Here is an 18833-nt window from a genome sequence, read left to right on the forward strand (position 1 = left end):
TTCCACGGATGCTGCCCGACCTGCTGAGTTCCTCCAGCGTGTTGTGAGTGTTGCTTTGACTCCAGCATCTGCAGATTATTTTGTGTTTCAAATTTTCATCCTTGTCCTTGATCCTTCCAATTTCTCATCTCTCCTTTTCTCCTCGACCTATTTGAATCCTACAACATCCTATCCCTTTTCTTCTGTATTCCTAGTGCTAGAAGTTGAGTCTTTTGCTTCCCAAGCTCTGGAATTCAATGGCCAAATCTTTCCTCCTTTCCCCCAGAATTCTAGGAGATGTAATCTGAAGACAAAGATGAGGAAGCTTTTCCTTACAAAGGTTGTTCATTCTCTGACCCAAATGGCTATATGACTTGGTCATTAAACAGATTCAAAGTTAGGATCAATAGATCTTTGGGATTAGGCAGTATCAGTGAATATGAGGAAAAGAATCTCAGGGTTGTATGTGGTGACATGTATGTACACTGATAATAAATTTTACTTTGAATATTGAACTTTGAAATGACAGGAACTTTATCTGATGACCTATACTGCACTCTCTCTGTAACTGCAACACCACATTCTACATTCTCTTTTCCTTTACTTGCAAATGGAATAACCTGTCTTCATCCCATGTAAATAATATGTTTTTCATTTATCTTGGTCCAAGTGACTATAATAAACCAATACAAATGCCAATACCAATTACAAAAAGTACATTAGGCGCATCTCACTGAATGGAAATCATGTGTTTTACAAGTTCTTATATTGTTCTGAACTTTCCATCTTGACAAATATAAAAGTTGATGATATTCAAAGGGGATTAATTGGAAAAAGCTCACTCTGTAATTTATTATTAATAATGTTTCATAAAATTACAGCGGGCAGATGTGGGAATCTCAGCCTTGACCATTACACCAGAACGGGAGAGCGTTGTGGACTTCACCACTCGTTACATGGACTACTCAGTGGGATTTCTTCTGAAGAAGGCAGAGAAGACAGTTGACATGTTTGCCTGCCTGGCTCCATTTGACTTCTCTCTCTGGGCATGCATTGCTGGCACAGTGATACTAGTTGGCCTACTGGTGTATCTGCTGAACTGGCTGAACCCTCCCAGGCTGCAGATGGGTTCCGTCACGTCCACCACCTTGTACAACTCAATGTGGTTCGTCTACGGTTCATTTGTCCAGCAAGGTAAGACACTGTTTTTTTCATAACTTTATCCATAGCTTCAGTCCATTGTGTTTCTTCAGTTCACAAAATAAAATGAAAGGACCCATGTCCCCTTATCCATAGTCTGGAAATTTCCATTCACGAATCGTTGCTGAAGTGAGTTTCTCCAAGGCTGTTGTTCAGTTGTTGAGGTACTGCATCATAAATACAACAAATTAATATTTTAAAAATATATTACTATGGATATATTTGCATATAATGCATACATTTATATTGCATGCAAGTAACATTTACAAATTGTAAAGCCTGTATGTATACCTTAGAGATTTTAAGTTTAGCTTTCAGTAAAGATTAGATAGGCCGATACGGTTTTCTCTGTAACAGAGGAGAGTTTTAATTGCAGGACATAAAATTGAGACTCAAGTTATTGCATTCGCACAAGTCCACAAGCCGCTCTGTATGCTGTCTCATCATTGTCGCTGATATGCCATCAGCAAACTTAATGCTATGGTTAGAGCTGGATCCAGCAGTACAGTTGCACATCAGCAGTGGGTGGAGCATGAATCCTGGGGGGTGGGGGGCACCGGTGCTCAGCATGATGGAGTTAAGGATGTTGCTGGCAACATGGACTCTCTTGAATTCTCTCTGTCAAGTCCAAGATCCAGTGTTGAGGGAGGTGTTGAGCCCCAACAAGAACAGTTTACCCACCAGCTTCTAAGAAATGATTGTATTGAACATTGAACTGAAGTCACTGAACAGCATTTTAGGTCACAAACAACAGAAGTCTCAGCATTAGACGTAAAAAAACATCCACTGCCCTACCCTTGTCAAACATCTCAAAGATATATCATAATCTAGCCTCCACAACCCTCCGGGATGGATGTCTTCTGGCTCACTGTGTCCGTGCAGCTGACGAAGAGATACCAAGCATAACCCCAGTTCCAACATTTGCTCTGGAGTTCTGCAGGTCACAGCTCTTCAAGTGCATACCCATGCACTCATTAACTGTGATGATGTTTCTGCCCCTCTCAGCTTCCCACTCCTAATGAACAAGTATCCTCCTGCCTTTCTAATTACTCCATGCCCTTGGATTTAGACCCCACTATAAGGAACCCCCCCCCCCCACTCGTCCAGGACATACACCAGAAGTGTTGCATTGCAGAGCCCTCGCCATTGTCAAGGACTTCTCCCATCTGTCCCACAACCTCTTTGACCTCTTTCCACCAGGCAGAACATAACAAAGTATAAGAACAAATACAGGTAGGCTGGCACCAGGCTGTAAGACTTTTGAACATCCTGCTACCATCAACTACACATTATTTATGAAAGTGCTGGGAGCGTTATTAGTTAACTGTATGTCATATGTGCACTTTATGTGAACTGGTACATCTGCAGAATATTCATTTTTTATTATCTGTGAATATTATTGTGTTAATATTATTTTATGTGTTGTATGTGAAAAATATATAAACACTGTGTTTTGCACCTTGTTCCCAGAGGAGCATTGTTTTACTTAGCTATGTATATATGTACAGATGAATGACAATAAACTTGAACTTGAAATATACTGTAGGTTGGCTAATTCATGAGGTTTGCAGACAGCATGAAATGCTTCTCAAAGGGTATAGGAAGATATGGCTTAGTTGGAAATATAGGCAGAGAAATGCCAGATAGGTTTTAATTTGGGAAGTGTGGGGGTAGAAGGGTGGGTTGGCAAGTTTGCAGATGACACAAAGGTTGGTGGTGTTGTAGATAGTGTAGAGGATTGTCGAAGATTGCAGAGAGACATCGATAGGATGCAGAAGTCGGCTGAGAAGTGGCAGATGGAGTTCAACCCGGAGAAGTGTGAGGTGGTACACTTTGGAAGGACAAACTCCAAGGCAGAGTACAAAGTAAATGTCAGGATACTTGGTAGTGTGGGGGAGCAGAGGGATCTGGGGGTACATGTCCACAGATCCCTGAAAGTTGCCTCACAGGTAGATAGGGTAGTTAAGAAAGCTTATGGGGTGTTAGCTTTCAAAAGTCGAGGGATAGAGTTTAAGAGTCACGAGGTAATGATGCAGCTCTATAAAATTCTGGTTAGGCCACACTTGGAGTACTGTGTCCAGTTCTGGTCGCCTCACTAGAGGAAGAATGTGGAAGCATTGGAAGGAGTACAGAGGAGATTTACCAACATGCAGCCTGGTTTAGAGAATATGGATTATGATCAGAGATTAAGGGAGCTAGGGCTTTACTCTTTGGAGAGAAGGAGGATGAAAGGAGACATGATAGAGGTGTACAAGGTAATAAGAGGAATAGATAGAGTGGATAGACAGTGCCTCTTCCCCAGGGCACCACTGCTCAATACAAGAGGACATGGCTTTAAGGTAAGGGGTGGGAAGTTCAAGGGATATATTAGAGGAAGGTTTTTTACTCAGAGAGTGGTTGGTGCGTGGAATGCACTGCCTGAGTCAGTGGTGGAGGCAGATACACTAGTGAAGTTTAAGAGACTACTAGACAGGTATATGGAGGAATTTAAGGTGGGGGGTTATATGGGAGGCTGGGTTTGAGGGTCGGCACAACATTGTGGGCCGAAGGGCCTGTAATGTGCTGTACTATTCTGTGTTAAATGTAAGAGGAAACTATGCAGGAAAATGGCATTGATGCACAGAATGATCTCTGAATATATAGCTCCTTGAAAAAGGAAATGTGATTGACAGGATGGTAAAGAAGATATGCAGCATCCTTGCATTAATCTGCTTGGGTGCAGAGTATAGAAGAACCAAGTCATATTGAAGCTGTATAAAAGTTTGGTTAGGCCTCATTTGGAGAAATGTATGTAGTTCTGGTTGTCTTAATAAAGGAAGGATGCGGAGGTTATGGAGAGAATGCAGGAAAAGTTCACTGGGATTTTGCCTGGATTAGAATGTGTTAACTATAAGGAGAGAGTGGATAAACTTGAGTGTTCGCTGGAACAGTGGAGGCTGAGGGGAGATCTGATAGACTTCATGATAGGTAGAGGTAGTATATAGGTGGGATAGTCAGTCTTTTTCCCAGAGTGGAAACATTAAATACTACTTTATGGTGAGAGGAAAGATTAAAGGAGATTTCTGAGGCATGTTTTCACCCAGAAGGTGTCTGGAAGGTGCTGCCGGGGAAATGGTGGAAGCAGGTATATTGGCAATGTTTAAGAGACTCAGGCAGGGAATGGACCACGTACAGGAAGATGAAATTCATTTAGGTTGGCACTGATACTGTGGACAAAAAGACCTGTTCCTGTTCTGTTCTAATTTCTAAGTTCTGTGCAATATCACGGTATTTAGGATATTGGGGAAATTGGCAAAAAAAAGCAACTAAGGCCAGGAGCAGATTATATTGATCAAAAGGACAGACCTAAGGTGAAAGGTGGTTTATATGTGCTGCCTCTTTTGTTCTTATATCTTTGTGTGTTGTAAATTGTGTATAAGTCCATGGTTATACACCAGCTGCATAAAACATCATTGGTAGTGATCGGCAAAGATCACTATCTATCACCCAAACAGATCCTAATTCCAAGTATTGCTCAGCCCCAAGGAACCTGAACTGGAGATTTTGTGGTCCAGTGGAGCAACGTGGCATTGTAATTTGGATTGACAAGACACAGCTTTGCCTGGTCTCCATAACTCTACACAAGTCTAAGCACAAAGAAAAGACAGGGTAGTGATCATTAATCATTTTTTTCAACTTTATGGAGATCTGGCCAACACTGGCAAGACCAGCATTCATTGCCTCCACAAATTGCTCTTGAGAAGTTGAAGGCGAGTCACATTCTTGAACCTTGCAGTATTTCTGCTAATAGTATTCACCAGTGCTATTGGACTCAACTTCATATGGCATTCCAGGATTTAGACCAAGTGATGATGAAGATACAATGATATATTTCCAAGTTAAGCTAATCATAAAATTAGTAATTGTATTTTTGGCCCAACTCATTCATGCTGACAAACAACTTGACAGGTGGTCATGTTCTCGTGCCTTCTTTGCCCACATTCTTCGTGAAAGTAGAGGCCATGTGTTTGAAAGGTCTGTTTAGAGTAACTCTTCTCTGAGTCACTCCCTCTTCCATATGGATGTATCTACAAAACTGACATCTGTTAGCATCTTCTTCTCCCCCCATATTTTCATTCTGGTATCTTCTCCTTCATTTCCAGTCCCAATGAAGTGCCTCAGCCCAAAACATCAACTGTTTATTATTTTCCAAGATGCTGTCTGAGCTGCTGAGTTCCTCCAGCATTTTGTGTGTGTTGGTCTGTTGGAACTTGGCACTTGGTTCAGAAGCAGCTGAACTGGTTGAGAAAGAGCTTGAAAGAATAATGGATTCACAACCTTCAGTGCTTGAGTAAAGTGCACAGTCATCACAAAGTGATTTTATTAGATATGAAATTGTGTTGAAACTGCAGCAGACTTGATAAACCTACATCTCATCAACACCAAGTACTGCAGCCAATCAAATCTGTTTTCATCTGCTTCAGTTACACCAGAGCTACTTTGTTTAGTGGAAGTATTTATCTTGCCCTGTGATCAGTGAGCAGCTGGATGCATTATAGTGAGAATCATAGAGTCATAAAACAGTAGAGCACGGAAACAGGCTCTTCAGCCCTTTAAGTCCATGCTGAACCATTATTCTGCCTTGTCCCATCTACTTGCACCTGGACCATAGCCCTCCATACCCCTTCATTGCACGTACTTATCCAAACTCCTCTTAAATGTTGAAGTCAATCCCTTATGCACCACTTCCTCTGGCAGCTCATTCCAAAATCTGGCTACCCTTTGAGTGAAGAAGTTCCTCCTCATGTCCCCCTTGAACATTTCACAGTTCACCCTTAACCCATGACCTCTAGTTTTTTTCTCACCCAACCTCAATGGAAAAGCCTGCTTGCATTTGTCCTGCCTATGCCACTTATAATTTTATATACCTCCATCAGATCTCCCCTCATTTTCCTATGGTCCAGTGAATAATGTCCTAACCTATTCAACTTTTCCCTGTACAGTAACTCTGGTCTGGCAGTACCCTTGTAAATATTCTCTGCACTCTTTCAATCTTATTGGCATCTTTCTTATAGGTAGATGAAGAAAACTGCATACAATATTCCAAATTATGTTTCACTAACATCTTATACAACTTCAACGTGTTTCTTTTCTACTGTCATCAATTTTGATGAAAAAAATGGCTGTCTCTACATTGATTGAGATTTGCATTTATTTTTCTCTAAGGATATTTTCCAATACTCCCATTTAAAAAATGAGCAATGTGATTCAGACAAAACTTGATAAAATATTTTTTGTGCAAGGTGCCTGAGGGTAATAATATTTTGCCAACAGTTACTTCCAGCTCATTTGGGTTTATATTCTTCCAGCATTCATTTGCATGTTTTAGCTATGTTACTTATTACATTGCACTGAATTGTTGGCTTTGCTTTTCTCTGGGAGATAGAAATAGTGGAAGACTCAAATGTCTGTAGAAACTTTCATAACCTCAAGGCATTTCAACAGCCAAATTTATTTTGGGAGTGCAGTCATTGTTGAAATGGAGGAATGGGAAGAATTGATTTTCACCAGAAAGGACCAGAAAATCTGCCTTGGTGAAGTTTCTTGAGTGATAACTCGGGTGGGAATAACTTAACTGCATAGATTATGAGATCTTTCATATCTACTTCAGAGAACAAACTTCAATTTGTTAACTTTTCCAAAAGACATTTTTAGCAGCAACAAAAAATGCTGGAGGAATTCAGCAGGTTGAGCAACATCTGTGGGGGCAAAGGAATTGCCGACATTTCAGTTTGAAAACTTGATTCAAGGCAAGGCTTCAACTCCGAACATCAACAATTTACTTCTGCCCATGTATGCTGCTCTACCCACTCAGATTCTCCAACAGAATTTTTTGTTGCTTGAGATTCAAGCATCTGTGGTGTCTTGTGTTGGCATTTGTAATATTGCTGTACACTCCTCAATTCTGCACCTATTTCTTCGAAAGAGATTTGAAACCACAAGGTCATTCAAAGTCTAAACTATTGGATCACAGCTAATATGTATAAAAAGGAGAGGTTTTGTTATGAGAAAGATTAGCAGATTAGTAGATTCTGCCTGTAGACAGCATTTGTTAAGGAATTACTGGAACTGGAGGTCAGATTGCCAATTAAATGGATCAGAGTTGACCAAAAGCACTTACCTTAATTTTGTCAACACACATCAAAGTTGCTGGTGAACGCAGCAGGCCAGGCAGCATCTGTAGGAAGAGGTGCAGTCGACGTTTCAGGCCAAGACCCTTCGTCAGGACTAACTGAAGGAAGAGTGAGTAAGGGATTTGAAAGTTGGAGGGGAAGGGGGAGATCCAAAATGATAGGAGAAGACAGGAGGGGGAGGGATGGAGCCAAGAGCTGGACAGGTGATTGGCAAAAGGGGATACGAGAGGATCATGGGACAGGAGGTCCGGGAAGAAAGACGGGGGGGGGGGTCCCAGAGGATGGGCAAGAGGTATATTCAGAGGGACAGAGGGAGAAAAAGGAGAGTGAGAGAAAGAATGTGTGCATAAAAATGAGTAACAGATGGGATACGAGGGGGAGGTGGGGCCTTAGCGGAAGTTAGAGAAGTTGATGTTCATACCATCAGGTTGGAGGCTACCCAGACGGAATATAAGGTGTTGTTCCTCCAACCTGAGTGTGGCTTCATCTTTACAGTAGAGGAGGCCGTGGATGGACATGTCAGAATGGGAATGGGATGTGGAATTAAAATGTGTGGCCACTGGGAGATCCTGCTTTCTCTGGCGGACAGAGCGTAGATGTTCAGCAAAGCGGTCTCCCAGTCTGCGTCGGGTCTCGCCAATATATAAAAGGCCACATCGGGAGCACCGGTCGCAGTATATCACCCCAGTCGACTCACAGGTGAAGTGTTGCCTCACCTGGAAGGACTGTTTGGGGCCCTGAATGGTGGTAAGGGAGGAAGTGTAAGGGCATGTGTAGCACTTGTTCCGCTTACACGGATAAGTGCCAGGAGGGAGATCAGTGGGGAGGGATGGGGGGGCGAATGGACAAGGGAGTTGTGTAGGGAGCGATCCCTGCGGAATGCAGGGGGGGGGGGGAAGATGTGCTTAGTGGTGGGATCCCGTTGGAGGTGGCGGAAATTACGGAGAATAGTATGTTGGACCCGGAGGCTGGTGGGGTGGTAGGTGAGGACCAGGGGAACCCTATTCCTAGTGGGGTGGCGGGAGGATGGAGTGAGAGCAGATGTACGTGAAATGGGGGAGATGCGTTTAAGAGCAGAGTTGATAGGCTTCCCTTCCTCCACTATCAACTCTGCTCTTAAACGCATCTCCCCCATTTCACGTATATCTGCTCTCACTCCATCCTCCCGCCACCCCACTAGGAATAGGGTTCCCCTGGTCCTCACCTACCACCCCACCAGCCTCCGGGTCCAACATACTATTCTCCGTAACTTCCGCCACCTCCAACGGGATCCCACCACTAAGCACATCTTTCCCTCCCCCCCTCTCTCTGCATTCCGCAGGGATCGCTCCCTACACAACTCCCTTGTCCATTCGTCCCCCCCATCCCTCCCCACTGATCTCCCTCCTGGCACTTATCCGTGTAAGCGGAACAAGTGCTACACATGCCCTTACACTTCCTCCCTTACCACCATTCAGGGCCCCAAACAGTCCTTCCAGGTGAGGCAACACTTCACCTGTGAGTCGACTGGGGTGATATACTGCGTCCGGTGCTCCCGATGTGGCCTTTTATATATTGGCGAGACCCGACGCAGACTGGGAGACCGCTTTGCTGAACATCTACGCTCTGTCCGCCAGAGAAAGCAGGATCTCCCAGTGGCCACACATTTTAATTCCACATCCCATTCCCATTCTGACATGTCCATCCACGGCCTCCTCTACTGTAAAGATGAAGCCACACTCAGGTTGGAGGAACAACACCTTATATTCCGTCTGGGTAGCCTCCAACCTGATGATGTGAACATCGACTTCTCTAACTTCCGCTAAGGCCCCACCTCCCCCTCGTATCCCATCTGTTACTCATTTTTATGCACACATTCTTTCTCTCACTCTCCTTTTTCTCCCTCTGTCCCTCTGAATATACCTCTTGCCCATCCTCTGGGTCCCCCCCCTTGTCTTTCTTCCCGGACCTCCTGTCCCATGATCCTCTCGTATCCCCTTTTGCCAATCACCTGTCCAGCTCTTGGCTCCATCCCTCCCCCTCCTGTCTTCTCCTATCATTTTGGATCTCCCCCTCCCCCTCCAACTTTCAAATCCCTTACTCACTCTTCCTTCAGTTAGTCCTGACGAAGGGTCTCGGCCCGAAATGTCGACTGCACCTCTTCCTAGAGATGCTGCCTGGCCTGCTGCGTTCACCAGCAACTTTGATGTGTGTTGCTTGAATTTCCAGCATCTGCAGAATTCCTGTTGTTTACCTTAATTTTGTATTCATTTATCCCTTTGCTTAACAAAGATTTATTAATCCTGGATTAATTTATTAATTTCCAATTTGACATTAATAATTGACCCAACTCTTGGTATTTTAAACTCTCATTTTTTCTTAGTCTGTGTTTCCTGACTTCTCTTGTGAAAGAAGTGGATTAGTTCCCTGCTTTAGACACGAATGATGCAGCAGCTTATAATGTTACTGAAATTGATTGTGCAATGAAAAGTGTGCACTGCAGAGAAATTATCAGTGCACTATTCGGTTAGTAGATGAAAGGTATGAGATATGCTGCAGTGCTGATTGTGTGACGGTAGGTACAACATATCATGTTAGATAGACTGTAACTGGATTAATTGTTAGTAGGTGAGTGTCAGGGGTGTTCTTTATCGAAGATGCTGCATTTGGTAGAACGTGTTGGGTGTCCATCGTTTCTGTCGATGACTTTTGTGCAGCTCATCAATTGTATGTTTTGAGGTGGCTCTGCAGTCCGATTCTAGACAGGCATGAGCGTTGACAGTGAGGGCAGGTAAACCGTCTGGCTGCTGTTGGAGCAACAGATGTGGCCATTTTTCTCCTCTCTCAAGCAGCAACCAGATCTGCATAGCGACTATCCTCGAAGTTGTTGGAGGCTCGTCTCACCTGGGCACACCATCCAGTCCTGTCCTGATCACTCTGCTCAAGCTGCTTAGGTGCAACATCAGCATGCACAAGGTTGGCTTTCACACAGTCCTTCAACCCGAGGTTGCCTCCATCTCTTCTTCCTTGCGACAGCTCTCCGTATAGCAACTGTTTGGGAATTCTGGAATCCTCCATATGTATATCATGCCCTGTGCAGCAAAGCTGGGCTTGCAGGATCATTACTTCTATGAGCATCTGAGTCATCTCAAAGAGTTATACAGGAAAGAAACAGGCCCATCTGCCAGTGTTTGGCTCATATTCCTTCAAATTATCCTTTCCATATGCTGGTCCAAATGTATTTTAAACATTTTGATTGTACCGACATCTGTCATTTCCTTTGGTAGCTTGTTCCATATACCCAAAGCGTTGAAAAGGTGGCCACCAGATCCCCTTTAAATCTTTCTCACCATAAACATATTTACTGTGTCTCTGTCCATCAGGATTTGAAAAACCTCTGTAAAGCCACCTTTCAGCCACCTTCACTCCAGTGAAAACAGTCCCAGCCTATCCAATCTGTCCTTGTATAACAATACACATGAATCTTTTGTGCATCTTCTCATGCATAATCACGTTCTTCCTATAGCTGGCCTGCGAGAATTGCAACAATACTCCACCAACATCTTGTACAGTTGTATCATAATATCACAATTCTTGTACTCAGTGCCCAGACCAATGAAGGTAAACATGTCATACTCCTTCTTCACCACCCTGTCTACCCAAGTCGTCACTTTCAGGGAATGGTGTACTTGCATCCCTGGGTCTTTCTGTTCTACACACTCTCCAAGGGCCCTGACGTTCACTTGAATCTGTCCTTGAATAAAATCCCAAAATACAAACACACACACACACACTTTTGGTGAAATAGCAGCGCAGTTGGACGCAGCATCTTCTACAGGAGCCAACCAAAGGTGTTCTTGTGTTCTTTTAATGTATTTTTTTATGAACGTAAGACCCTGCTGGGCATTAAGAACTTAAAAGTACTGCAGGTCTAACTCAGCAGCAACTTGTTTGATGGCAGAGAAACTGAAGAAGCTGGACTTGGTGCGGACCGTGTTGCTGGAAAGGCTTTGGAATGGGTGCATGAAGGCAGTGTGCAGTCTGAAAGTGAGTGATTGACTTAGTTGCTTTTCTTGTGATCGCTAGACCCTGTTGGGCATTGATAATGTCGAATACTGCAAGTCCAGTTACCTGGTTTATTGTGAACGGCGAAGGAGCTGCAGGGTATAGTGAGGACCCAGCCTCAAGCCCCAGTGTCACCTGTTTACAGGAATCCAGGAGGGGGGCATTGGAGTCGGTGCCCGAGGCATCAGAGCTGTCCTTAGTGTTTACTCAACGGAGGGAATGCTGTGCTGTGTTCGGCTGCAGACTGCTGTGGCATTCATGGACTCAGGAACTTGGACTGTGTGCTTTGTTGAGCGACCATGTTTTACTGCTATCTTGTATGTGTTATCTGTGCCTTGTGCTGTGCAGCTGGTGGGGGAGCTGTGTGGCCTTGGTTACAGCAAGGACTAGGCCTCGGGCCACGGAGTCACCTGTTTGTGGTAGTCCAGGGGAAAGATGTCTGAGTTGGTGTTGCCCTCCAGTTCACTTAGCAGAAGACAAGCTGTATTATGTTTAATTGCAAACTGCTGCAAAATTCATATAACTGTATTTTACTGCTACCTTATATGTGCCTCGTGCTGTGTGTGACTGTCAGGTCTCTGTTTTGCACCTTGGCCCTGGAGTAACACTGTTTTGTTTGGCTGTATTCATGGGTGTTCATGTATGGTTGAATGACAATTAAACTTGAACTTCAACTCACCGACACAGACTAAGGCAGACATACACCCACAGACAAAGACACACATACACACACACAGACACAGGCACACATAAACACACAACCATAAGTCACAGGAGTAGAATTAGGCCATTCATCCCATCAAGTCTTCTCTACTTTTCCTACCATGGTTGATTTATTATCCCTCTCAACCCCATTCTGCCCATAACCTTTGATGTCCTGACTAATCAAGAACCTATCAACCTTGACTTTAAAAGTACCCAATTACTTTGCCTGCACAGCTGTCTGTGACAATGAATACCACGGGTTCACCACCCTCTGGCTAAAGAAATTGTTCCTCATCTCTGTTCTAAATGAACGTCCCTCTCTTCTGACGTTATGCCCTTAGGTCTCAGACTCCCCCACTGACTCTGCCTAGCCTGCTTGTTACTTCCTCAGAGAATCCCAACAGATTTATCAAGCAAGATTTCCCCTTAAGAAAACCATGTTGACTTTGGCCTATTTTATCATGTACCTCCAAGCAACCTAAAACCACATCCTTAATAATGGACTCCAACATCTTCCCAACCACTGAAGTCTGGCTAACTAGCCTATAATTTCCTTTCTCCTGCCTCCCTCCCTTCTTAAAAAGTGGAGCAATATTAGCAATTTTCCAGTTCTCCAGAACTATTCCAGAATCTAGTTATTCTTGAAGGATCATTACTAACGCTTGCATAATCTCTTAAGCTACCTCTTTCATACTCTGGGGTGTAGTGCATCTGGTCCAGGTTGGCTGCCTACAGTCTTTCAGCCTTCCAAGCACCTTCTCCTTTGTAATAGCAACTGCACACATTTCTGCCCCCTTACACTCAAATTTCCCTTTTGTTCGTTTTTAAAAATTTACCAGTCCTCTAACTGCTCACTAATTTTGCTATATTATATGTTCTCACCTTTACAATTATGCTTTCTTTAACGTGTCTTCATAATTGCATCATCCTCCCTTTAGAATAATTCTTCTTCTTTGAGATGTATCTATCCCGCATCTTCCAAATTGGTCCCAAGAATTCCAGCCTTTGCTGTTCTGCCGTTCCCTTCCAAACATTTTTGGCCAGCTCCTCTCTCATGCCTCTATAACTCCTTCACTCCACTGTAACACTGATACATCTGACTTTAGCTTCTTCTCAAATTGCAGGGTGAATAATATCATATTATGATCACAATCTCCCAAAGATTCCTTTACCTTAAGCTCTTTAATCAATTCTAGTTGTTGCACACCACCCAGTCCAGAATAGTTGATCTCTTAGTGGGCTCTACGACAAGCTGCTTTAAAAAGACATCTTGTAGGCATTCTCAAATTTCCCCCTCTTGGGATCCAGCACCAACCTGATTTTCCCATTCTACCTGCATATTGAAATCCCCCATGACTATTGTATCATTACCCTTTTGACATGCATTTTCTTTCTCCTATTATAATTTGTAAGGCACTTATTTGCTTCTGTTTAGAAGTCTGTACATAACTCAGCATCTTTTTACCCTTGCAATTTCTTAGCTCAACCCGCAACGACTTTGCACCTTCCGATCCTATGTCACTTCTTTCTAATGATTTGATTTCATTTTTTACCAACAGAGCCAATGTGTATTCCGATACAATTTGTATCCTTTGATGCTAAGCTCCCATCTATGATCTTCTTTCAGCCACAACTCATTGATGCTCACAGCATCGTATCTGCCGACCTTTAACTGTGCTACAATATAATCTACCTTAATCTGTATCCTGTGTGCATTCTTCAGTCCTGTATTCATTACCCTTTTCAATTTTTCCCCCATGTTATACTTCAACCTATCCCACTGACTGCAATTTTTCCCTATTATATGTCTGTCCTTCCTCAAAGTCCCACTACACACTGCATCTACTTGTATATGAACCGCCCCATTCCCCTGCCAAATCAGTTTAAACACAGCCCAGTAGCTCTAGCAAACCTGCCTTCAAGGATATTGCCCTCCTCTCTCAGGTGTAACCCATCCTCTTTTGTACAGCTTATCCCTTCCCCAGGAGAGATGAATCACCCTCATTCAGAAATCTGAAACCTTGCCCCTGCACCAATCCCTCAGCCACGCATTCATCCGCTAAATCATCCTATTCTTACCCTCACCAGCGCACAGCACAGACAGCAATCCAGAGATTACCACCCCTGAGGTCCTGCTTTTCAGCTTTTTACTTCACTCCCTACATTCACTCTTCAGGACCTCATTCCTTTTCCTACCTATGTTGTTGGTACCAATATATAGTTACCTACTTACCGTCCCCTTTAGCATGCAGTGGACCTGATCTATGACATCCCTGACGCTGGGACCTGGGAGGAAACATACCATCCGGGTGTCACTTTCAAGTCCACAGAATTTCTTGTCTGCTTCTCTAATAAAGTAATCCTTGTCAGTACTGCACTTTTCTTCTCCCATCTTCCCTTCTGATCCACAGAGCCAGACTCAGTGCCAAAGACTGGTCGCCATGCCTTCCCCCTAGTACCCCCGCCCCCCCAGCAATATCCAAAGTGGTATACTTAGTGGTATTGAGGAGAACAGCCACAGGGTACTATGCACTCGCTACCTATTCCTTGTACCTCTCCTGACAGTCACCCAGCTTCCTGCTTCCTGCCTTAGCTCCACGTAGCTCCTATCTATCACATATATGTTCTCCCATATGAGCCAAAGGCCACTGAGCTGCAGCTCCAGTTCCTTAACATGGTCTCTTCGCAGTTGCAGCTCAATGCACTTCATGCAGTTGTTATCAGGGAGACTGGAGGTCACCCAGAATCCATACATCTCACACAATGAACATAATACCGATTCCCACTGCACTAGCTATGTACTAATAGACAAAGAAAGAGAAAATAAAACTTAATGGAAGCTTACCTAGAGCCTGTGTCTGTTCTTGCCCAAGCCTGTTGAGCCAAAGCCTGACCACTCTGACACTGTCAACTCCAACAATGGCCACTCCGTTTACACCTCGCTTCTTCTTATTAGCCTTTGCCAAATGCCTAATGCATCATTATGAATGCAGCCTGCTGAAAAGTTCTGAAAGGCCCCCAGGTTTTAATTAAACTTTGTGTATCCATCCTCCTCCAAACAAGCGACTGCTCGCGACGATGGCAACCCGCGAAATACAACATACACAGACAGAGTAGATGAAACTTGCAGCAGTTATATTTAAATGCCAGCAGCTGTGACATTTGCTAATGTTAAATCTGAGATTATAACATCATAAAAAGATTTTTGTTAAGTGAAGGTATTAACCATGATACCCAGTCTTCTCATTATGATACAGTACTACACAGTCTCTTGGAACACTTTGGTCATAGAACGTCTACCAGCTGCAGTGCATTTTTTAGAAGGAGGTCTACCTGTATGTGCACCAATATCATTTGGAATCAACTATTCACAATACTGAGTTTGCTGGACAATAAATAGTATAATCAGTGCTGGCTGTCTACTACAATTAGCAGACAGCACAAACTCAGCATGAACAAACCTGAGTTAATCTCATCCCTACACCTGTAATTATTGGCTATGTAATTCATCTACCTCAGTCTTAAAATGCCAACTCTTGACCTGCTGAAATCACAGATTAAAAGTTAATCTCTGTGGCAGATGAACTATTTTGCCCTTTCTTGTGGACACAGTGTCCAGCTATTGTGGTACTTTATGAATGATAGTTCACTGTATTATGACCTGACGTTATTGCTGGCTTTTAATTTTCTCTCACAAATGTTTCTGCAACAGCAAGGAACTGTTTAAACATTGTCAGAAATATTTAACATAGATGTGGATAGCTTGTGTCGGTGCTAATTATATTCCCCTTCACTGATTTTTATTTGGAAATAGAATATTTTACAAAATTGCCAAGTTTGATAAAAATTCTCCTTCCCTGATGGTAACTTTTCAATTGTAACTAGTTGTGAATTGTTGGTTTAATTTATCTAAGCAATCAAGAGATGGGCATTATTCATTGGCCCAACCAGGAACATTATCATTTCAAAATAAAACCACAAATTTCTTCTGAAGTGGAAATATGTTCATCGTTGGATTTTCCAAAGGTTAACATTTAACCTACTCAGCTTTTAAGCCTTGGAAGAAAGCAACATAAGACATAACTATAATTGTATTTAACTGTTCAAATATAGCTTTGCAATTTTCAGTTCCCGTGTAGCAGTTTGCCAGTTGAAAACTACTGAGTGCTAGTATGAAGATATTAGAGAATGGGCTACAACAGGAAACTTAGCAAAACAAAGCAAAAGTTACACCCCTCATAATAGCAATTTCTAGCCTGGTTAAAAGATGCTGGTTATCTACTTTATGTAGCTGGCTCTTAAATGGCAGAAGATGTAGGCAGGAAAGGTGATTAAGTATTGGCTTGTTGGTGATGTCCAATATTATGAATAAATAAATAGATAATTTTTCACATTTTAGAAAAGATGTAGTAAACATTTTGGAATCCTCTGAAGAGATTCTATAAAATTGTTCATTCAGTTTAAATAAACTATGTTCTACGTCGATTTATTTACTATGTTCATTTAAAGGATTATCTGACACTCATTTCAGTACACTATCTAGGCTGGCACTGGAATTAGTACTATTTAGATGACCATCTGATTGTTCCCTTGGGAACATGCAAGTTAAGGTGAAGAGTTCATCCAATATGATGACTGAGACAACAAACACAATATGCTGGAGGATTTCGACTGGCCAAGCAGCCTCTATAGGATGAATAAACCATCAACATTTTTGGCTGGGACCCTTCCAACATCTGCAGAATGTTTTGTATTTATGCTAACCAAGGCTAAAGGATAAGTTCCAGTGTAAACTATGTTATCTACTATGAATGATGTCAACAGTTGCTAAAATCGTAGTAGTTATTCCATTTCAGACATGAGATGATACAGTGTTCTGCACGATTATGAGTTATTCGATTAACTATTCCAATTGGCCACTGTCTTTTGACTAGATATCTTCTGTGCTGGGAGGCTCAAGAATTGAAGTGCATAGGTTCAGAATGTGAAATTGCCCTCTTAAGACTAAGGAAAATCTAGAATTTTATACCCAAAAGAAAAGTGGCTAGTGAGTCTTTACTTTTGAGGTTCAAACTGACCAAATTTCAGACTGTAAGGTAGTCAAAGGTTGAGGAGAGAAGGTGAAATAACAGATTTCATAGAATCATAGTCTTAGAACAGCTTCCCTACCATGGCTGTAAGGAGGAATTGAACCAAGAACAGAGTGGCCATGATCTTACTGAATGGCAGAGCATATCTGAGAGGATATGGCCCTACCTGTTCATTTTTCTCATGGTATCCCAGCAGCCTTATCTGGCGAGTTGATGATGAAGGCAAAGTGTCTACTTCAGATTCAAAAGTCATGACCCAGTGATGTCATTTATATTGCAATTTCAATTCAATAAAATCAGGAGATTGAAAATATTGCCAGTAATACCTTCAGGAAGTATATAGTGGTGCTCAGACAATGTGCTTTCAATATGTCTAAGCCTGTTCCACTCTCTAATTGATACTTTACAGCCCTTTTCATAAGTGGAACAGCATATTTTATCACCAATGTCAAGCTATAGAATTTAATGCCAGATCAAATAATTACATTCCATTCACTATAATAATACCATAATATTCAGGCCAGGTAAAATAATGATATTACAATGTTCATCGAATGGAATCACCACATAATATTCATGGAAAATAACTCTGTCACATCCTTTGTCAAATAGAATAACTATCTCATATCCAATTTCAGGTGAAATAGCCTTGTGATTTTCATCCTTTATATCTGTATTGTTATTTAACACACCAATGTGAAAGAAAGCTTTCATTGTATGCCTTCCAAATGTTAGATGAATACAAGTAGGGTAATTTCCGAATAGCTGCCAAATCGCAGCCTCTGATGAAGGATAGCCTGGACATCAAACCTGCACTGGGCAGAGTTATTTATCTCACAATTTCCTTTGCAAGTGTGACAGTGTGATGAAGCTTCGCTGCATTAAGATATCAGTTGAGATTAAATTGATATTTCAATTCCAGCTGCAGGCAAGGGAAGAGGTTAGTGGCTCAGATTAGCTGAAGTCGTTGCAGATTTGAAAGCTACCTGCTTGTTTCAGTGTGTAGAGAAAAGCTTTGTCTTTTGCACTCCTAATGCATTCAGAGTCCATGTAAGTGCATGAAATGTTGCCCTTATTCACTGACTATCTTGGGCTTAGAATATTAATTACTTTGAGCCCAATTTAATTATTCCCAGTTCTGTCCCGCCAAAGATTCTAAAACAATAACAGAAAATGCTGGATAAAAAACTCAGCAGGTCAGGTTCAGGCAGAATCTGCAATAAGAGAAACATTTAATATTTCAGGTCAAAAACCCTTCATTAAACTAAATTAGACTAGATAGCAGAGAGGGTGAGTGAAGCTGATAGATAGAACAAAGGGAATGTCTGTGATAGAGAAAAACTATTTTCCTATTAAATAGGCAGTTAAGCTCTTATACCTGAGTGATGTGTTACTGATGTTGTGCAGTGGTGACACAGGTAAGACAGGGTGGTGAAGAAAGCATGTAACATGCTTATTTTTATTGTCTGTGGCACTAAGTACAAGAGTTGGGAAGTTATGATATAATTGCAAAATTATTTTATTTAGACCAAACTCTTGAAGCATTGTGCATATACTTTGTAGCCACCATATAGGAAGGATGTGATAGAAAAAAGTTCCATAAGACATAGGAGCAGAAATAAGCTATTCAGCTCATCAACTC

General features: G+C 42.3%; 1 protein-coding gene across 1 annotated transcript in view; it reads left to right on the forward strand.

Annotated features, from left to right (window-relative positions):
- Window positions 1-18833, forward strand: part of grid2 (glutamate receptor, ionotropic, delta 2) — a 1194553-nt gene that overhangs the window by 990391 nt on the left and 185329 nt on the right. The window contains exon 11 of the mRNA XM_072257001.1: window positions 861-1173. Within this exon, the coding sequence (XP_072113102.1) occupies window positions 861-1173 (313 nt within the window). The remainder of the gene's footprint in view (window positions 1-860; window positions 1174-18833) is intronic.

Source organism: Mobula birostris, chromosome 4 (genome assembly GCF_030028105.1).
Source record: "Mobula birostris isolate sMobBir1 chromosome 4, sMobBir1.hap1, whole genome shotgun sequence".
Taxonomy (NCBI): domain Eukaryota; kingdom Metazoa; phylum Chordata; class Chondrichthyes; order Myliobatiformes; family Myliobatidae; genus Mobula; species Mobula birostris.